This window comes from Sminthopsis crassicaudata, chromosome 3 (genome assembly GCF_048593235.1).
Source record: "Sminthopsis crassicaudata isolate SCR6 chromosome 3, ASM4859323v1, whole genome shotgun sequence".
In the NCBI taxonomy this organism is placed as follows: Eukaryota; Metazoa; Chordata; class Mammalia; order Dasyuromorphia; family Dasyuridae; genus Sminthopsis; species Sminthopsis crassicaudata.
Genome location: NC_133619.1, coordinates 547,091,387 through 547,114,346, shown reverse-complemented (window position 1 = coordinate 547,114,346; position 22,960 = coordinate 547,091,387). Strand labels below are relative to the sequence as shown.

At 33.0% G+C, this 22,960-nt stretch overlaps 1 protein-coding gene across 11 annotated transcripts in view; it reads left to right on the top strand.

Moving 5' to 3' along the window:
* Positions 1 to 22,960, top strand: part of CEP295 (centrosomal protein 295) — a 100,782-nt gene that overhangs the window by 65,217 nt on the left and 12,605 nt on the right. For 9 of the 11 annotated variants that reach the window (XR_012488420.1, XM_074304529.1, XM_074304524.1 and 6 more), the window contains 2 exons: positions 17 to 116; positions 2,591 to 2,690. Coding sequence is in view for 10 of the 11 variants with exons in the window: in XM_074304529.1 (XP_074160630.1) it covers positions 17 to 116; positions 2,591 to 2,690 (200 nt within the window). In the remaining variant the exon portion in view is untranslated. Of the gene's footprint in view, positions 1 to 16; positions 117 to 2,590; positions 2,691 to 15,033; positions 15,225 to 22,960 lie in introns of those variants that run through there. The other 2 variants (XM_074304528.1, XM_074304527.1) reach the window with 1 other exon arrangement.

Here is a 22,960-nt window from a genome sequence, read left to right as displayed (position 1 = left end):
CTCCATCCCCCCTCAGAGTCAACAGTGAGTCATTTAAAGAAAGTGAATGAAGTTAAAGTGTGTTTCCCTGAAGCTAGGAAGACTGCACAATCTCATCGGCATCACCAGGCTTTAAGGTATCCTTTAATGGTAGAGAGGAAAAGAATGAACAGCTTGATTCCTAAAATTTATTCCATGATAATGAGTTGGAATTTTTCTATTTCATTTGACATTTTAGTTCTTTTTGATGTTGAGCTCAGTTAAATTGGAAGTCTTCTTGGTAAAATTAAATATAGCCAATAAATTCTAATAAATCTCTTCCTAATGAAAAAAAAAAACCTATATTAGAGCATAAATATAACTTTTAGTCAAAAAGTAAAGCAAAAAGATCTTTCTATCAAAGGAAATGACACAGTTCCTAAACTTATTTAACAAGAAAGAATGTTCCTAAAGTGCATGTGGTGGGACAGCTAGATGGCACAGTAGATAGAGCACTGACCTTGAATTTAAGAAGACCTCAGTTTAATGCCGACATCAGACATTTAACACTTCTAGCTGTGTGACCCTGGGCAAGTTGCTTCCCCAAAAACAAACAAAATAAAGTGTGAGGAGAAGGGGGTAACTTATAAGCTGTCTCTTAATGGGTATGAATTGACATTTATGATTGGTGTTTATCTTTATTCTTAAAAAATTTCTTACACCTATCATTAGCTGCCCTGATTAAGAGGCCATATGGCCTAAGGAATAAAGATCTGGCTTTGATTCAAGGAGACCTGGCCTCTCCTCTAACATACTGACCAAGTAATCCACTTAACCTCTCAGGATCTCAAGACAAATTTCTAAGAGTCTTAAGTTGCAGAGAAGATGCCCATCCAAGTTAGTGGACTAGTTAGACTCACTGGGAATACTTATAACAATAAAATTTCAAATTTTGTTAAAAAAAAAAAAATCCTTGATTACTGGATATAGGGATTCTGAATGGATACATAAGTCATTTGGATAAACATTGAACTATGGCCCTGTACTCTACTACTTAGTTTTATTGACATAATTTCTTGACTACAGAGATGAGTCAAATAAGTACCCTCCAAAGATAGAGATTATTACATGTCAAGTCAAATTTGCTGCTAGTTAGAATATAGTCTAAATCACAGAGACATATAAATTGGATATATCTATATAGTTTTAAACCATCTCTTCCAAAATACTGTGACTGTGATAGAATGTAGGTAAGGGAGAGAGACAGAGAAGATGCTCTCCTTTGCTATTTTTTCACTTATACCTAATGACAAGCTCTATTCTTGGCTGAAGTGAAGCACTAAAAACCCCTATCTATCTAATGTAGGGCTATAGTCACCTTCAAAGGGCAGTTATAGTGTGCTCTTCTTCCTGTGCAAGACAATCCAGCCTATCCTTTTCTTAAAAATTGAAGTGTTTTATGAGTTTTTGCCCAAACATTCTCTCACTAGAGCCTCAATATGAACTGTGAGAGGGATAGGCATTGAAGTGCTCAGTCACAAAACTAAAATTTTGGAGCTCGAACCTCATAAGACCTTATATAGAGTTAAAGATAAGGCATTCAGTCTTTCCCCACCCACTATGGTGTTGGATTCCTCTATCAGCAAAGATATATCCGTTTTACACACTCTCCCATTATACCCCTAGACATTTTACAGTGCCACTTAAAAGACACTAAAGAACACCAATTGCTTACTGTTTATGAATCCTACTGCTTTCTGTCCTAAGGAGGCTGAACTCTTTTTTCACTTTCTTTGTGCACTTCTGTTCCTATTCATAGCCCACAGAGCTGTGGGAAAACGGCAGTTATGTGATCCTCTCAACGAGAATCTTAGTTTGACCACAGCTATTGTTTGTTGATTAGCTTCATACTTCAATCTTCTGTTTTGTCCAGATGAAAAATCATGTTAAAAACTGAAGGGACATTCCTTCCACTGCATTTAACAGTAAAACAGATTTTCTTAATATGAAGATGTATTCCTCCTTCCACTTAATAAGATCTAGACCATGTCTTCAGGTAGTGTTAGATAAACTAAGATAATACCTGAATACCCTTGTTATAATTGAAAGATTAAAAACAGATCATGTCTAGTACTTCACATTTTGCTAACCTTTTCCAAAGATTCTGAGTAGTGTATGGATTTTTTTTTTCCAGAATAAACTCAGAATTTTTTATATTAATTTTATAATTATAAATTTTTTTATAACATTATCCCTTGTATTCATTTTTCCAAATTTTCCCCTGCCTCCTTCTACTCCTTCCCCTAGATGACAGGCAATCCCATACATTTTACATGTGTTACAGTATAGCCTAGATACAATATATGTGTGTAATGAATATATTTTTTAAAATGTATTGGTAAGGCACAGATATCTCATATGTCTGTTATAAGATTTCAAATCTGTTGTGATATATTGTGTTCAGCCTTTGAGTATAATTAGGAATTATCTGTTGTACAAATTAAAATAAGAATGTAGGGGTATTATTGAGTCAAATTTCTTCTGTGTTCATATTAGCTACCTTTTCTTTGCTAATTTTAAAATAATTCCATGTGATGATAAGATACTATTTAAATCTCATCTTTTTTTCCAGATTATTTAATCAGTTAGCTGAAGTAAGACAACAAAAGGAAGAGAAATCAAGACAGGACGCCTCTGCTAGAAATAGAGAAAGGGCAAGAGAGTTTCACAGGGTATGTTCTTGAAAATGTCTCCCTTTAATCCTGTTTTGCATCAAAAATACCTCAGTAAGAATACACTGGTAAAACTCCTTTTACATAGCATTCTATATTGCAGAGCTAATTCTGTTTTTTTAATATCCCATTAAAACAAATCTTTTTTCCTCTATTTCTTGACATCTTAAATTTACTAAGTAAAACTTATCTGATATATGGTTTTTCTAATTTGCAAAGTTTTAAGAAATAGGAAGAAAAAGAGTCATAGCTCTCTCTCTCTCTCTAGTGTCTTCCTCTAAAATGTAGGTAACATCAGTATCTTTTCAGTTTCTTGTCAATTCTTCTCTAATGTAAGTTCTTAGAGTCTCAAGTTTGGAAAGTACTTCATAAGTCATGTAAGTCTACCCTTACCTCTGAAGCATGATGAATTACCTGTCCAGTATTGCCTAAATACCTAGTGATAAGAAATTAATAAGGTAGACCATTTCTCTTATGAGACTCTAATCATTAGAAACCTTTTTCTTTTTATGAAGTTGAAACCTCCTTCATTTTACTTTCCCTTCATAGGCAATTTTCTATCAAGAACAATCAAATGAAGTTCAAATACTCTTCCATATAACAGCCCTTCCAAATATTTGATAACAGATAGTTATGTCTTTAGTGTGCCTCTTCACTCCTTGTACCTTCTCTTCTTTCAATTGAACAGCCCCAGGTCCTTTACAAGTATAGCACAGTTTTGAGTTTCCTTACCGTCTTGGTAGCCTTCCTTTGAATACCAGTTTGTCAGTCTTCTGACACAATTCTCTACACAGTATGACCATAATCAGTATTGTAGTAACATCTCTTCTCATTGTCTGAATGCTACATATACCTCTACTAGTATACCCTAAGTTCTCAGAATATATTGTCCAGCTATAATTTCATGACTTCTTAATGATTACAGAAATAGCTCATTGATAATAGACTTCAAATAAGCAGTATGTATTAGGTAAAAGATTTAAGAATCATGAGTAGGTATAACATCCACTTTTGATTTTGTAGTAGCATATGTGATTTTGCTTTATTTTTCAGTAAAGCTCACTAGGAATATATAAGACTTCCCAAAGAATAGAAAACTGGATCTTCTAAGTAAGCATTAGCTGCTTATCCTCCAAGGAGAAATCAGGCACTGTGTAAAGTGCTAAGAATACAGAAAGCATCAGAAGACAGCCCTGTCTTCAAGAAGGCCAGCTAGATGGCACAGTAGATAGAGTGCTGGAACTGGAATCAGGAAGGCTCATTTTCCCTGAGTTCAAATCTGGCCTCAGACACTTATTAGCAATGTGACCCTGGGCAAGTCACATAACTTTGTTTGCCTCAGTTGGCAGCTAGGTGACACAGTGAATAGAATGCTAGGCCTGGAGTTAGAAAGATGTGAATTCAAATTTAGCCTCAGACACTTACTAGCTGTGTGACTGGATTAAATCACTTAATCCTATTTGCCTCAGTTCATCTTCTGCAAAATGAACTTGAGAAAGAAATGGCAAACTACTCCAGTATCTTTGCCTAAAAAAAAGCCAAATAGGTCACAAAGAGTCAGATATAACTGAAGAAAGAAAAGACTATGGCTTCAAGAAGCCTATAATCTAATGATGAAAACAATAAGCAAACAATTTCTGCAGACAGGTTATATGCAGGAAAAATAATAAATAATTAACAGAGAGAGGGAAGTTATTGGAAAGTAATTGGAGTTAGAGAAAGCTTCCATAAAAAATGAGATTTTAGTTGGGACTTAAATCCAGTAGATGGGGATAAGGAAGAAAAACATTTTAGGCCTGTGGGACAGACAATAGCTAAAAAAAAATTGGAATGTACTGCTTATCATCTAGGGGATAGTAAAGAGTCAAGGATGATATCTAGGTTATGAACCTCTGAGGAGTAGGACAATGGTGTTGCCCTAAACCATAACAGGGAAGGAAGATGGAGCAAATGGTTTAGGGGGGAAAGATAAGTTTAATTTAGAAATTTTGAGTGTAAGATGATTATTGGACATGAAATAATAAACCCATGACTAGTATGATATGGCTTATTCAATAGGTGAATGGATCAAGGCAGGGAAATTTAAGAACCAAATGGAGAAAGTATTTAGATGAAGATCCATAGAGGCAAAAACAGTTATATATTTTCATAGGAGTATGCTCAATCCCAATTTGTGCACAAAGGAAATAGATGCATTTAGAAAGGGCCTCATTTGAAGATATGAGGTTGTATGGGTAAGAGACTTTAATTATTGCAAAACTAGAAGACAGACAACAAAAGCAGCATAATTTTTTGTTTACTTTCATCACCCTTCCCTCTCCCAAAAAAGCAGAGCAAAATATTTACTCTTGATCTGATTGTGACCATCAAGAAAGAATGTAATCATCATTTCATTGCAGAGGAGTGACCGTTTCATCTTAAATCTATGGTAGTTATGAAGAGGAAATTAAGTCATATGCTAACACAGATACTAGTTTTAGGAAAGTGAATTTCATATTGTTCAAAGGATAGATAGAAATTGAACAGCTAAAAAATTCTATAGGGCAAGCCAACCTGGGATGTATAAAATGCTGGTACTCTTTCTGGAATTATATATAAACCTGCCTAGGAAGCTAGGGAAATAATTTCCAGTGAGGCTAGAAAAATAGATTGAAGCCAGCTTATGAAGGATATTAAAAAATTTTTCATTTATAATTTGCTTTTTAAAACAGCTTTTTACTTTCAAAATATATGCATAGTTTTCAACATTCACCCTTGCAAAACTGTTACAATTTTTTTCCCTCCCTTTCCTCTACCCCCTCCCCTAGACAGTAAGTCAATATATGTTAAACATGTATGATTCTTCTATACATATTTCCACAATTAACATTCTGTACAAGAAAAATCATATCAAAAATGAAAAAAAAATAAGAAAGGAAACAAAAAAGCAAACAAACAACAAAAAGAGTGAAAATTCAGTTGTGAACCACACTCAGTTCCACAGTCCGCTCTCTGAGTTTAGATGACTTTCTTCATCACTAAACAGTTGGAACAGGCATCAATTGTCACATTGTTGAAGAAAGCCATGTCCATTAGAATTGAACATTGTATAGTCTTCATGTTGCCATGTACAATGATCTCTTGTTTCTATTTGCATCACTTAGCATTAGTTGATATAAGTCTCTCCAGGCCTCTCAGAAATCATCCTGCCTGGTCATTTCTTACAGAATAATAATATTCCATAACATTCATACACCATAATTTATTTAGCCATTTTCCAAATGATGAGCATCCATTCAGTTTCCAGTTTCTTGCCACTACAAAAAGGACTGCCACAAATATTTTTGCTCATATGGTTCCTTATCTCTCCTTTAAGATCTCTTTGGGATATAATCTCAGTAGAAACACTCCTGGATCAAAGAGTATGTACAGCTTGATAGCTCTTTGAGTATAGTTCCCAATTGCTCTCCAGAATGGTTGGATCAGTTCACAATCCCACCAATAATGTATCAGTGTCCCAGTTTTCCCATAACCCCTGCAACATTTGTCATTTTCTTTTTCCTGTCATCTTAGCCAATCTGAGAGGTATGTCTTAATTTGCATTTCTGTGATCAATAGTCATTTAGAGCCTTTTTTTCACATGATTAGAAATAGTTTTAACTTCTGTATCTGAAAATTGTTCAAGGATATTAAAATTTAAACAAATTTACCTATAATTCCAGGAATAATAGAAACCACTAGAATTTATAGCATAAAGGAAAATGTACTTTGGCAACAGAGAAGTGAGGAAATACTTGAATGTTGAAGGCTTGAACTACATTCATAATTCTGAAACAAGAAGTAATTTGATGAGAAAGATGTTTTAAATGTAGAAAAGGTAAAATTGAATAAGTAGTAGAATAATTTGGAATTAGGGAAAACAAATTGAAGATAATACCAAAATTATTAACCTGGGACACTAGTCAAAATGGTAGTGTCTTACAGAAGTAGGGAAGTTTGGAAGAGCAATGGCTTTAGAGGAAAAGAAATGAGATTTCTTTTGTACCGGTTAAATTTAAGATGTCCCTGGATCATTCAGTTATATATTAGGTAATTGGTGATACAGGATTAAAATGTGATCATGAGACTAAACCTGTACATCTGTGAAAAATATATAGTCTGATAAAGCAATATTCATACAAACAATAGGAGAACCAAGAAGAGAAGCATAGTTTGAAAAACAAAAACAAAGACTATCCAGAGGAGAGGGTAATCAATACTTTAAATTGCCACAGATTAGTCAAGAATGAGCATTGAGAACAGACCATCCAGTTTGGAAATTAAAAGATTGTTTAGTGATGAAGTCAGAAGATATACTAAAAATAGAATTGGGATTTATCCAGGACTGAGGTTTGAAAAGAGATAAGCAGGAGAAAAGGCTGTGTGATTTGCAAGCAGAGAACAATATGGAGTTGAACTATCTGGGGACTGGCATTTTTCTTTTTTGAGACTTTGAAAGGGAATAAAAGTAAATTCAGATCTATAGTAATAGCCTAAGAAAATAGTTAACTATTACATTAGAGCAATTTAACATCTTAGTGAGTTGAATGAATCCGACGATTCTGGAGAGCAATTTGGAATTATGCCCAAAAAGTGATCAAACTGTAAATACCTTTTGATCCAGCACTGTTATTACTGGGCTTAAAGAAGGGAAAGGGACTTGTATGTGCCAAAATGTTTGTGGCAGCCCTTTTTGTAGTGATTAGAAACTGGAAGATGAATGGATGTCCATTAATTGGAGAATGGCTGAGTAAATTATGGTATATGAAGGTTATGGAATATTATTGTTCTGTAAGAAATGACCAATAGGAGGAATACAGAGAGGCTTAGAGAGACTTACATGAACTGATGCTGAGTGAAACGAGCAGAACCAGGAGATCATTATACACTTCAACAACAATACTGTATGAGGATGTACTCTGATGGAAGTGGATATCTTTGACAAATAGAAGATCCAATTTAGTTCCAATTGATCAATGATGGACAGAATCAGCTACACCCAGAGAAGGAACACTGGGAAATGAATGTGGACTACTTGCATTTTTGTTTTTCTTCCCAGATTATTTGTACCTTCTGAATCCAATTCTTCTTGTGCAACAAGAGAACTGTATGGTTCTGCACACATATATTGTATCTAGGACATATACTATAACGTATTTAACATGTATGGGACTGCCTGACATCTAGGGGAGGGAAAGGAAAAGTCAGAACAGAAGTGAGTGCAAGGGATAATGTAAACAATTATTTATGCATATGTTCTGTCAATAAAAAGTTATAATTTTAAAAATAAATAAAATTTTAAAATCTTAGTGAGTTAAAAATTTATTCAATAGAAAAATATGAAAAAATGATAAAATTGTGATAATATAATAGTATCAGAGTTTTGCTCACTGAAATAGAATATATTGTTAAGAATTGAGATCTAAGATATGAACCATGTCTTTGGGACTCTAGTGTAATAAGAGGGATAAGTCATCAAATTTAAAGAGATTAAAAAAATAGATTAAGAATTTGAGGAAGCATCACTGTGGATGGTGAAATCTTAATATGAAAGCAAAACTTATTCAGGAAAGGAAGACAGTCAATGAAGGAATAATAAGAATTACCTTACTTCAGTCAAAACTCAGTTGAAACTGGGTAATATGAATTAATAATATATCTAGTCAGCTCGGTTGTATGACTCGCCTTATCTTGATTCTCAATATATCAGTAGAATCAAATTGTGGGAGTAGTCTGGCAGATGATGTTTGACAAAGTAATAGAAGTGATAAGACAGATAAAGTCATAATGAAATTTGAATAGCAAAACTAGAAAAATAAAACTGAGGGGGAAAAAACTTGATAAAGTACCTTGATACTTTAAACTTTGTTACAGAATGATTATCATCAAATTTATAAGACTAGGCAAAAAAGAGAAATAGATTAAGAGAAGAGAATAGATATACAAAACATTGAATGAAATAAAGAAAAGAGCATATTTCTCGATGAATCTATGGGAAGTAAAAACTGCAGGCCAACATGTCATTCAGCAAATGTACTTAGGGTAATTCCTTGGCAGTTTGGTTGGTCATAGTTTTAGATCTCACACATAGATGCACAAAATTTCAGCTGAATAATAAATTTAAATATGAAAATTAAGAACTACTTAAAATATGGAAGAAAATGGATTAATATATTTTATATCACTTGTATGAAGGAGAAATTTTGTTCTAGTCAACAGATAGATGGAGTTATTATCAAAGGAAACCTGAGAACATATAAACACACACATATATACCAAAAAAACAACCAATCTGTTATTTTATTAGAGGTTTTTTTCCCAAATGCTCAAAAAAGTGAAAGATTATATCCATTCAAGAAAAAGAAATTACAAAACCAACATAATAATGAAGTTCCTTAGGAAAGAAAAATGCCAATCTTAAAGAAAAAAAGTACAAGGATTCCAGAAAATCAGAAAGACTTCTATCACATTTTAGCAGCATTTTTCCTATTCTATGTAAAATTTTTTCCCCTTCTAATGTGTAAGGAAAAAAAAAAATTAAGAAAGTTTCCCAGATTTAGCCTTGGAGATGTGTAGTCTAGGAAATATAGAATACAGTATTCCCTATGGTGACAAGCATTCTTATGGAAGAAAAAAAAAAAAAAGGTAGCTAAACTAAATGGGGGGGGGGACAGGAAAAATGTATGCTACAAGATAAATCTGAAAAAAGGGAAACATCTCATATGTATAAAAATAATTGTCAGTACTAGTATCAGTTGAAGACTGTCCAAATTGCTTTATTCTGTATGAATAGAAGGAACTTTATTGTACTACAAAAGTGAAGAATTCAAAGAAACTTGAGAAAACTTGTATCAACTGAACCAAGAGTACATTTTAATTAGGACTCTAGTAACATGAAGGGAGATAACAATGAGACTTCTCAAACTCTCTGAATGCAAGCAAACTTTTAAAAAACTTGATGCTGATTCATGCGTCCCATCTCTCCATTCTAGGTAACATTGGAAAAGGGGGGGGGGAAGCATTTGAATAAATTAAACATTTTAAAATAAAGAAAATCTAAAGGTACGGGTAAGAAATTTGCCAAAGTTTACAAAATAAAATAGTAAAGATACATAAGTTTATGAATAATGGTGTAGATAATGAGCACTGGACTTGGTAAGAAATGGGTTCAGATTCCATCACTGACACTTACTGGTTTTGTGACCAGTTTAGAAATCATTTTATTTCTCTAAGTTTCAATTACTGTCTACAAAATAGGAATGAAAATACCTTCTTCATAGGTCTTGTTTATGGGATTAAAAATGAGTACATTTATATATAGGGCTTTGTACACCTTAAAATACAACAGAATTGTTAGTGATGATGATAATTTATTATATATCTCAGAGTATTCTTATCTATAAAACCCTTAATCTTGTAGGACACAGCTCATTAATTTTTGAAAGTTTTATTAAAGCTTTTTATTTACAAAACATGCATAGGTAATTTTTCAACATTGACCCTTACAAAACCTTCTGTTCCAAATTTTCCCCTTCTTCCCCTCACCCCCTCTCCTAGATGGCAGGTAGTCCAATTTATGTTAAATATATTGAAATATATGTTAAATCTAATATATGTATATATATTTATATAGTTACCTTGCTCCACAAGAAAAATCTGATCTAGAAGAAAAAAAAAACCTGAGAAAGAAAACAGAATGAGAGCAACAAACAACAGAAAGAGAAAATGCTATGCTGTGGTCTCACAGTTCTCTCTGGGTTTAGATGGCTCTCTTTATCACTGAACAATTGGAACTAGTTTGAATCATCTCATTTTTGAGGAAAGCCATGTCCATCAGAATTGTTGTTGTATAATCTTCTTGTTGCCGTGTATAATGAACTGGTTCTGCTCACTTCTGTTCATGTAGAGGTCTCTCCTGGCCTCTCTGAAATCTTCCTGCTGGTCATTTCTTACAGAACAATAATATTCCATTACATTCATATACCATAACTTGTTCAGCCATTCTCCAATTAATGGGTACCCCTGCACTTTCCAATTTCTTCCTTGTCCACCACAAAAAGGGCTGCCACAAACATTTTTGCACATGTGGATTCCTTTCCCTCCTTTAAGATCTCTTTGGTATATATAAAACCCAGTAGAAACACTGCTGGGTCACAAGGTATGCACAGTTTGATAACTTTTTGACCCTAGTTCCAAACTGCTCTCCAGAATGGCTGGATGTATTCACAATTCCACCAACAATGTATCAGTGTCCCAGTTTTCCTACATCCCTTTCAACATTCGTCATTATCTTTTCCTCTCATCTTAGCCAATCTGACAGGTGCGATACAGCTCATTCTTTAAAAAAAAAAAAAAAAAATTATAACAAAATTTTATTTTTAAACCACATAATATCTTTGTACATTGTAGCAGCCTACATAGTCTTTAGTAATAATATTGTAGTGGTATTTTCAATTCATTTTGCCTGCTGTTATATTGCTAGAGAGAAGGGAGGTATAAATTGAAATGGAAACGTAAAATAGACCATTACTGGTATATAGCATATATATGATCTTTAAAGGGATTTTCAGCTTCAATATAATTGAATATTGCTTTTTTTCTCTTAAAAGTTAAAATAATAACCATAAACACCTGAACCTAGGAACTTTGTTGAGGATATACTCCCAGAGTGTTAACCAAAAAAAAAAAAAATCTACAAAGCTATTCAGAGATTTTCATAGCAGCAACATTTATTATATGTAAGAAACTTGAAGCAAGTTGTATCCTTTAAGAGGGCTAATGATATGTTCATATAAAGCATACCAATAAAAACCATTAATACACATAAATTTGGGGGTAATAAAATAATCTGAAAAGACTGAAAAAGATAGCCCCCCCCCCCCAAAAGCAGGCAGATTTAGAAGAGCAGAGCCTGTAAATATAAAAAATACAAACTCAACAAGAATACAGGACAAAACATAGTTAAAATGGCTGAAGAGTTGTAATTATTTTGTGTATTTATTTTAATTTAAATAATTACTTAAAGTGCACATAACATTATTCACATTCAACAATAAGTTTATAATAAATTAATTTTTAAAAAGAAAGATGGAGAACTTGGGATACACTACAAATATTGTCCTAATTTTAAAAAAAAAAAAAAAAGTAAGTATTTGACAATTATAGGGGCAGTAAGGTTGATTTGGTTATGGGCACAATTCTATAATCTAGTAAAAGGATATTTAATGAGCATCTAGAAAAGGAAGCTTAATTCTGGAGATGGACCTTAATTTTTAAAAACATAATTACTGACTTGATGCCAGGGCAATGGCATATATATATATATATATATATATATATATATATATATATATATATTTATTTATTTATTTAGCTAAGTAAAAATTAACAAAAGATCTACAGTTTTTTTTTTTTTTTTTTGAAAAAATTTTCTTGGTGGTTTTCAAATTTTACATTTCTAATCATCAACAGTATATCTTCTAAAGTAGCAAAAAAGTAGCCAAGAAGCAGTTATTAAGCATCTCTTACTGCTAAGCACTGTACCTAGTCTTTAATAAAACAAAGAATGAAATTATTTATCTTCTCCAAGGAGCTTACTTATATTTTAATTAGACCAGTATATACTATACACAGGCAATATATAGAGAATAAATATTAAGAAGATATATAGATATTAAAATAATATTTCCGTGTCCATTGGTTTTCATCTCATTCCACACATTTATTCCACCTCTGTCAGGGCAAGAAGTATGTAGTAGGATTTATGATAATACAATTAGGTAAATTCATAACTGGATTAATGGCTTTACTTAAAAAGCAGTAATTAATGATTCAGTATCAACTTGAAAGATTGCTTCTACCAGAGTACAGCAAGGATCTATGCTTAGTCCATCATTGATTTGTATAAAGGTGTAGAAGTTATACTTATCAAGTTCATATGATACTAAACTGCTAGGACTGATGCTTATCACCTAGTATGACAAAATCAGGATCTAAAATCATCTGGACAGTCTATAATAATGGAACAAATTTAATAAGGCAAAATTTCTAGGGAAAAATGTAAAGTTTTGTATTAATTTAGAGTTCACTTGATTACAAAATGGAGAGTTATCAAATAGCAGCAGTTCGTCTAAAAAACATCAGGAGTTTGGTAGACTGCAAGTTGAATGAAATTCATAGTATCAAAAAATTCTAATGAAGTCTTAGATGTCCAAGTTGAGGGAGTGATAGGGCTATTCTTTGCCCTGGTGAGGACTCATTTGAAACATTGTTTTAAGTTCTGGGAAGAACCTAGCTAAGTTGCTGAGCACACATAAGACAGTAACCATGATATTAGGGGCTTGTTTTGTCTGGAAAAGAAGACTTAAAGTGAATATAGCTAGCTACCTTCAAGAAATTGAAGGTCTTTCATTTGGAAGAGGATTAGATTACTAATGAGAGCCAGAGTAAGAGAAGTAATAGATGTTGGAAAGGGACAAATAGAGGCTTTTTAACAAGCTATTCAGAAGAAAGATGATAGGTTAAGTTCCTTCTCAATGGATTTCTTTACCCAAAACCTATTTCATTATGCTTTAGAGATTGTTCCTGTTCAAGTATAGGTTGGTCTAGATTGCCTCTGAGGTCACTTACCACTGAAATTCTATAAGGGGTAAACCAAATTAATATGTTGGTTCATATATTTGCTGTAAGGGAGTATCCTCTTGCTCCATTCTCTCTTCCAAATTGGCTTGTGTACATTTTGTAGTTTTATACATGTATTTGAATACTCCATAATTAATATGATAGGTCTAGCTTACAAATCTAATTGGGCTGTCATAGCAGCATTTAAAGTAAGAACTTCTCCACTGACTCACACATATTTGGAGGATTTTTTTATGGATTTCCCTGCTTTTAGATGCTACAAGTAGGTAAAGAATATCTTTTTCACTTTTTCACTTTAGATGATTGTATATCCTGTCCCTAGTCTTTAAAACACAAAGATCTCACTGTGATATCATATCAAAAGGAATAAATTTATAATTACAGGCCCTGAGGTTGAATCCCAGCTCTGACATTTCTTACTTGTATTATGTTGGGCAAATCATTTAACATCTTTAAACCTTTGTTTCCTCAGATATAAAATGAGAGGGTAGGAATGGATGATCCTTAAAATCTCTCCCAGCTCTATGGGTCTAGATCTTTGTTCTTATAATTTCTTCGTCTTTTCTCCTCTAAGGCTGGGCCAGTGGAGGGAGGCTCCACAGACTTTAGAGTAGAAAGTTTGAAAGAAAGTCAGAAGAAAAAAAAAAATAAAGTTAAGGTAGTTAATTCTAGAATTAGTTAATTGTTAGTTCATGAAAATTAAACAGTTCCTGCCCTTGATGAAGTTACATTCTACTCAGGGAAAATAGTACATATATAAACAAATACAAATTATATTCAAAATTAAATGGAAAGTAATTAGGGTGGCTTGTATTACTGGTTGAAATGTGGGGGGGGGGAAGCAAACATCATGTATTAAGATGCTTTTCCACATTATGGATGCAGAAAAAACAACACTAGTGGACCATTGCTTGACAACTTGTAGCCCAGCTAAAATGGTGCAGGAGAGAGATATGATGAGAATGATTTGAGGAAGAAAGGAGAAGTCTGTGCTTGTTTTCAGCCCTGATGTGGCTGGTTGGTTTTGGTTTGGGGTTTTTTATTTCATCTTTATTGGGAGTATTCTTATAGTGAAAACATGGGTTTATTTGGTCTGAAGGATATCATTGGCAAATTACAAATATGATCTCTACCCCAATAAATATAAAGTAATTACTTTTAGGTGGGAAAGTGGGTTTCTTTAAACAGGGCAGTTTTGTAAGTATAGTATTTTTGAATGATTCCTTTTTTGGTGTGTACTTTTTATTTTCAACAAGATCTCATTTTAGCAATGCTGCCTGTATTTAAAAAAATAGCAGTATTTTGACAAATTAATCAACCTGTCTCTTAAACTATGGTGACAGGTTAATTAGAGAAGTAATCTGACGTATAGGAAAGAACACTAGACTGATTCAGGAGGTAAGGTGGTTTTTTGGGGGGGTTTTTTGTTTTGTTTTGTTTTGTTTCAAATCTCTGCTGATAACTAGCTATGTGACCTAAGATAAATAACTTCTTTTCTCTAAGCATATTTTCCCATTGTCATAGGGATATTAGATGAATTTTGCAAGCAGGAGAAATAGATTTAGATATCTGGGTTGAGTGTCAACAAAAGTTAAGTTGCTATGGGATTTCTAGCTCAGGCTGAGATGGGATTATTTGCTTAGAGGTAAATATTTGTTTTTGACCAGTTTTGTTTTACCTGCAGAAAACACTGGAGAAACTACGAGCAAAAACCTTCCACTAGGACAAAAGGACTTTGGAGGTTATTTCAGGATTTTATCCTGTACTACAGAATGCATATTTGATTCTTTTACTTAATTCATGATGTACCTCAGATTAACCTGACTTGTAAATATTCCTTTAAAATAATATAATTCAATAAATTTTTATCACAAGTATATTTTTTGTAATGTTTTCATTCAGTCTTGGAGAACAGTAGGATTTAAAGACTTTTCAGTGATAAATCCTTTCTTATTTTTGTGCTTTGGTAATTGTAGATTCTGTTGTGGACACTCTTACTAAATCATCTTAAATTTATTCAACAATCATTAAATCTACTGTTTGCAAAAAATATATATATTAGGCAAGAGAACAAGGATAAATAAAATATATTTCCTATCAGAGCTTCTAGTTTATGAAGTATCTAAAAATCATGTATTAATTAAACAATAGCTAAAATTGAAATTAATTTAAAATTAATTAAGCATTAGATAAACTCTACCATAATATTAGAGAATCATAAAATAGGGTCAGAGAGAAAAAAATTAAAGGGAAAGGTTCTAGAAAGTATTGATTTATCCAATTTAAACATAAGTGCTTATTGACTATCAAGTACTAGGTAAAGCAAGACATTTAAAATTATACTCTGAGAAAGGAATGTAGTGATAAGGTATTTCACATACTGACTACCCCAAAATAGCTATGTAGCTGGGGCAGATCACTGAACATGTCTAGACCTCAGTTTAATTATTTGTAAAATGATTTTGGATTGAATGATTTGTGAAGATCTCTATGACTTTGTGATCATGTAAACAAAAATTAAGAGGAGACACAATAATATAAGAGAAAATCTAACTAAAAAAGCATTAAGAAATTTGGAGAGATCTTTTTTAGAGGAAGAAGGAAGAAAGATTAAAAAATCTGATTAGGTGGCACCAGAATTGAATCCTAATGAAAGGTAAGGACTTTGAAAAGTAGATACGTGGACAGAGAATATGAAGGTGACTTTGCATGGGATAGCAAAAGAACAGACTGAAGAGGGCAAGATGAGAATGAGAATGTCTAGTTAGGCTTGAATGTAGTCTGCCAAAAAACAAACAAACAAAAAGAATAAGATAAAGTTACCAAAAAAAAAAAAAGGGGGGGGGGATGTAAAGGAAGCAGATTCAGTGGAATTAGAGCTTAAGTCATAAGGTAAAAGCATTGTTGAAGCATAAAATAATTTTTATCATTTTAAATTTTATATATATATGTGTGTGTGTGTGTATGTGTGGATATATATATAAAAAACCTATGCAGTCAAGAATAGAAGAAATACAGAGAAATAGGGGAAAAACTTTGATAGACAATCTCTCAGTATGTGATAGGGTTAGAATATTGCTGTGGTCTAGGACTCAGGTTCTTAAATTGTGGTTTATGACCTCATATGGGGTCTTGTAAGTGAATGTAGGAGTCATGAAATTACAGTTTATGGTAAATGTTTTATTTGTATACTTATTTTATATACCTGTATATGAGGTATCATGTAAAAATTTCTCAAGAAATGAATGAACTGGTTGATTTAGAAAAACAGAAAAACATGCATTTGTAAAAGAAGATGCAATCCACCTCGAGAAATAGATGACAGGTAGATAGTGTAGTACAGTCTTACATATATGAATCAGTGATAATGAAGAGATGAAAGGGTAAACTTACTGAGAGTGGAAAGGAGAGAATACATGAGATTTTAGAAATCAAATTAACAGAACTTAACAAATGAGATATTTACAGGGAAAAAGAAGAATCAAGATGATTCTAAGGTTAAATTCTTAGGTAACTAGGAAGATGGTACTGCTCTTAACAGAAATAAAGAAATTTGGGAAGGAAATAGAGAGAGAGAGAGTTTGAGGAAGTAGCAGAACAAAGTGGAATGAAAAGAAATATTTAGGAGCCATCTGTGTGAACTGGTCATTAAATCTATTTGAATAGATGAGCTCCCTAAAAAACATTGAAGGTGAAGAATATAACATAAGAGGATATTACTTTTTAGCACAGGGCAAGGAGAGCCAACAAAGAAAATAAATGCTAAGGAACAATTAAGATATCATGACATGGAATTTAAGAATGAAAGATATGTATCAAAAAGAATATAGTCTAATTAAAGGACTATCCCTAAGGTAATCTATCTTTTAAATAGAATTCTCAATTTGAAGTGAAGGGAACATTCTAAAAGGTTGGCTGCCTTTAGCAACTCATGAACACCACATAAAGGATCTCAAATTTTTTGATGTGAGTGTGCCCTCATGGATAAGATTGTATAAGTACTGTAGTGAGTCTTTTAGAAACCTGCATGATCTGACTGATTTGGTCTAATACCTTTCTCTCATTTCCTGTTTTCTGCATTCAGTAGGAAATAAAAGAATATGTTAACTTCTATATTTTATTGTGTTCTAAAAATTTTTCCTGCCATTAATACCCTTGTCATTCCTTCTTTTCCCCAACCATTTCAGTTGCTATAGTATATACCCTGATAATTACCATGGAATCCTCCAGTAGTGGTAGAACTACTGGCAACTGCCCTTTTTCTTTATTAATAAAGTATTCCTGTCTTGTATATGTGCCAAATTCAAGATAAACCTTAAAACAGCCCTTTGAGAAAGAACACTATTTGATCAACAGAGGTAAATTTAATGGAGGAGTTTTGCTTATTAATCAATTTTCTTTTTAAATATTAGTATGCTTTGTTGAGATAGAGTTGGGAGGCAGGGGGAGTCAGTGAGGGTGATGTGGGTTGTGCTCCCTTTAAGAAACTAATCCTTTCAGATTGATTTATTCCTTTCTGATTCCCAGCCCCTCCTAGCTGATGCATTACCAATTCAAGAAGCCAGTGATTCACAAAACCTGTCAAAAGCATCCTTTTGAATTCCAATAGGAGATCTGTGCTCTCACAACCCCCACCCAGGTCTGAGTCAACTTAGGACATCACCCACAGGCCCCTTTAGCTAAATCTCTCATTATAAAAGAGCCAAGCTAGAGTTCTCTCTTTGCAGAGGTTCCTAACATGGCAGCCTTACATTTAGCATTCCAAGGGTCTCTGCCCACTGGAATTCTATTTCCAGTGCCCTTTTGTCTCTACTTTCACCTTTTATTAACTAAGCTTTAACTTTACTTCTAAACCCCATAATAAACCTTTATCAACCTAGGTTTTCAGGTCTGTAAATTCCTTTACAGGGGACTCTACACTGCCCCTAGACCTCATTTAACCCTATCCTTGTGCCAAATCCAAAGGAGTTACAGGAGAGCTCTATTTGACTCCTTGTACCCCGAACCTGCCACTAGACCTCAATTAAACCTAATTTCATTCTAGACCTCATCATTTGGTTCCCTGACCAGGAATCAAACCCAAGCCTGAGGTGAAAGTGCTGAATCCTAGCCACTAGACCTCAATTAAACCCTAATTTCAATTCTAAACCTCATCAAGGGAATAAGATTTTTTTCCTTTAAAAAATTTCAACATGTCTGTTGCTATTTATTTTTTTCTTGGAATATAAATAAAGTTTAGTTTTATAAAGTAATTTTTAAAACTTTTTTTTTTTTTTTTGGCTGATTCTTTAATATACTGTTCAGGAAAGAGTCTGAACATAAAATCACAGAAAAGGCTGAACTTACTTTCAGCAGCTCTGATGACATCTATATTACAGATGATGAAAGTTTGGAAAACAATATTCAAGAGTAAAACAAAATGAATGAATTAGAAAGCCATTGTCAAGTAAGAGTTAAAAAAAAAACAACAACAACTTAAATCTAATAACACCTCACTTGGCATTCTAAAATAAAACTGAGAAGCAGGAAATTAAGTACAAAAAGATAAATAAAACTAGATTTTACAAAGACCAGTATGGATAGAATGGACACACTTCAGTGAGTGTTGGACTACTTGATCTCTAAAGTCTCTTAAAATATGTAATCCACACATTTTACTAATTTGAATTGATTCACCTTTATTTTATGTACTTCTGACAAAAAGAGTTATATACTTTTCTAGCACATAATCGATTGGAAATTGGGATAGTGGGATGCCTGGTAAGGATGTTTAGAAAAGCCGGACTCCTTACCCCATTATCCTCTCACAGAATTTTGTCCTGCCAAGCCTGAACCTTGGATCACTTCCACTATTCACTAACTATGCTCTTATACATGTGCTACTGAATGAAAGCAGAGAATATTACAAAATCATGCTGACTCAGCCTACTACAAATTTATGTTAATAACTTCAACTGGATCTTTATTGCGGCAAAGCAGTCCTTTAAACTCCCTTATTAACAAACAGTCTGTAATTTCAGACAGTAAAGTCATGATGTTGGTTTGATTTGAATATAATGGTGATTTTTTTTTTTTTTGCTGAGGCAATTAGGGTTACATGACTTGCTCAGAGTCACACAGCTAGGAAGTGTTAAGTGTCTGAAACTAGATTTGAACTCACATCCTCCTGACTTAAGGGCTGGTGCTCTATCGTGGCACCTAGCTGCCCAATGGTATTTTACTTTTCAAATACATGTAAAGAGCGTTTTCAACATTCACCTTAGCAAAACCTTGTGTTCCATATTTTTCTCCCTCTCTTCCCCTTTGTAGTGTTCTGATTTGCTTTCTGGAGGGTCTTCAGACCAGCCTTGGTCTCAGCAGAGTAATGACCCGGAGAATAGCCAGGGATAAAGTCCAAATTCTTTTTTGTCTCCTTCACAGTCTGTCTCCTTGCCTGGGGCCTGGGCTAGCTTTGTGAAGGCCCCTCAAACGGACCTTGGTCTCAGTAGGGTGGAGTCCCAGCCTTCACTGGAAATCTGTCTCTAAGTCTGATTCTGACCTCTTAAATACTCTATTACAATTAAATCCATTCATCATACTGAGTATAAGCCAATCATTATATCACTAGGGAACCATTATTTGTTGTAAGATTAATTCAATCTTCTGAACTAGAGAACTATTAATCACCATGCTAAACTAGATAATTGTCTTATTAATTCCACTGAGTTAACACCTTGTTGTAAGAATCCTTGTTTCAAGTACATTTCTCCAGAATTCTAGCCCCAAGATGCTTGCTATTCTTATAAATTTGAGTGAATTCTCTACATTTTTTAGAAGTGAGGTATTTATCTGAAACACTGGTTATAAAAAAAAAAAAATTTCTCCAGTTTTCTGCTTCCCTTCTAATCCTGGCTACATTGATTTTGTTTGTATAAACCCTTTTTAATTTTTAATGTAATCAAAATTATCCATTTTGCATTTCATAATGTTATGTACCCCTTTGGCTATAAATTTCTCCCTTTTCCATGGATTTGAGAGAGAGACTATTTCTTGTTCTTCTTATTTGGTTATACTATCACCCTTTATATCTATATTATGGACCCATTTCAAACTTATCTTGGTATAGAGTGTTAGGTGTTGGTCAATGCCTAGTTCGTCATAATATTTTCCATTTTCTCCCAGCAAATTTTATCAAATAGTAAATTCTTATCTAGAAGCTAGAGTTTTAGGATTTATGAAACACTAGATTACTATAATCATTGATTATTATATCTTGTGAACCTAACCTATTCCACTGATCCAATACTCTGTTTCTTAGCCAGTACCAAATGGTTTTGATTACAACTGATTCATTATATAATTTTAGGTCTGGTATATCTACACCATCTTCCTTTGTATTTTCTATTGAAACTCTTGACCTTTTGGTCTTCCAGAAGAATTTTGATATTTTTCTGGCTATATAAAGTAATTTCTTGGCAGTTTGATTGGTATGGCACTGAATCAATAGATTACTTTAAGTAAAATATCTATCTATCTATCTAGGGGTTATTTCATATCCTATAACTGTGCTAAAGTTGTTCATCATTGTTTCTAGTAGGTTTTTTTTTCAGTTGATTCTCTTGGATTCTCTAAGTATACCATCATATCATCTGCAAAGAGTGGTAGTTTTGTTTTCTTCTTACTTACTCTGATGCCTTCAATTTCTTTTCCTTCTCTTATTGCTAAAACTAACATTTCTAATATAATATTGAATAGTAGTGGTAATAATGGGCAACTTTGTTTCACCCCTGATTTTATTGGAAATGCTTCTAACTTCTCCCCATTACATATAATGCTTGTTTATGGTTTTAGATAGATGCTACTTACATTTTAAGGAAAACTCCATTTGTTCCTATGTTCGCTAAGGTTTTTAATAGGAATGGGTGTTGTATTTTGTCAGTTGCTTTTTCTGCATCTGTTGATACAATCATATGATTTCGTTAGTTGGTTATTGATATGGTCAATTATGCTTATAGTTTTCCTGATGTTGAACCAGCTCTGTATTCCTGGTATAAATTCCCCTTTGTCATACTATATTATTCTGATGAAAAATTGCTGTAATCGCTTTGCTATTATTTTATATAAGATTTTTGCATCAATATTTATTAGAGAAATTGATCTATAATTTTCTTTTTCAGATTTGGTCCTTCCTAGTATAGGTATCAGCATATACCTATAGTATAGGTGCATAGCATATGGAAGGAATTTGATAGGACTTCTTCTTCCTCTGTTTTTTCAAATAGTTTATATAATATTGAAATTTATTGTTCTTTAAATGTTTGGTAGAATTTACTTGTAAATCTATCTGGCCCTGGAAATTTTTTTCTTAGGGAGTTCATTTTTTTTTTCCCCCCTGAGGCTGAGATTAAGTGACTTGCCCAAGGTCACACAGTGAGGAAGTGTTAAGTGTCTGAGACCAGATTTGAACTCAAGTCCTCTTGAATTCAAGGCTGATGCTCTATCCACTTCTCCACCTAGCTGCCCCCTCTTAGGGAGTTCATTAATGGCTTGTTCAATTTCTTTTTCTAAAATGAGATTACTTAAGTAATTTATTTCCTCATTTTAATCTATTTTTTGTAAGTATTCCTATATTTCACTTAGATTATCAGATTTATTGGCATACAATTGGGCAAAATAGCTCCTAATTATTGCTTTAATTTTCTCTTTGTTGGTGGTAAATTGATCCTTTTCATTTTTGATGATGGTAATTTGTTGTTTTTTTGTTTGTTTGTTTGTTTTTTTCTTTTCTGTATGTATCGATTAGCTTCAAATGTGTTTTTTATAAACAACATATTGTAGGATTTGGGTTTTTAATCTACTCTGCTATTCACTTCCATTTTGTGGGAGAGTGCATTCCATTCACATTCACTCTTAAGATTACTAATTCTGTTTCCCATCATCTTAATTTTCCCCAAGTTATACTTTTCTCTCTCCTTTTTCCCCTTTGTTCCTCACCAGTGTTTTGCTTCTGACCACCACCTCCCTCTATCTACCCTCCTTTTTTTCAGTACCCCCTTCCTATTCTTTTTCCCTTATTTTTCTGCCTTCCCATTTATTAGCCTTTCTCTTTCCTTTCCCCTTTCCCCTCCTTATAGGGTTAAGACAAATTTCTGTACCAAAATAATTATATATGATATTCCCTCTTTGTACTAAATCCAATAAGATAAAGGTTCAAACAATACTCATACTCCCTCCCTTCTTTCCCTCTACTGTAATAAATTTTGTGCCTCTTCATGTGAAGTAATTCACCCCATTTTATGTCCTCTTTCCTCTTCTCCCAGGACAATCCCCTTTTCATCCCAATTTCTTTTTTATATCATTACATTAAACTCATATATATACATATATATATATATATATATATATATATATATATATATATATATATATATATATATACTCTCTTAAGTATACTCCTTTTAACTGCCCTGACAAAGATATAGTTCTCAAGAGTTAGATATATCATCTTCCCATGTAGGAATGTAAACATTTTAACCTTTAAAACCAGCATTTTTTTCTTCCATTTGTCTTTTTATGTTCCTCTGAGTCTTGTATTTTGGAGATCAGATTTTCTTTTTAGCTGTGGTCTTCTC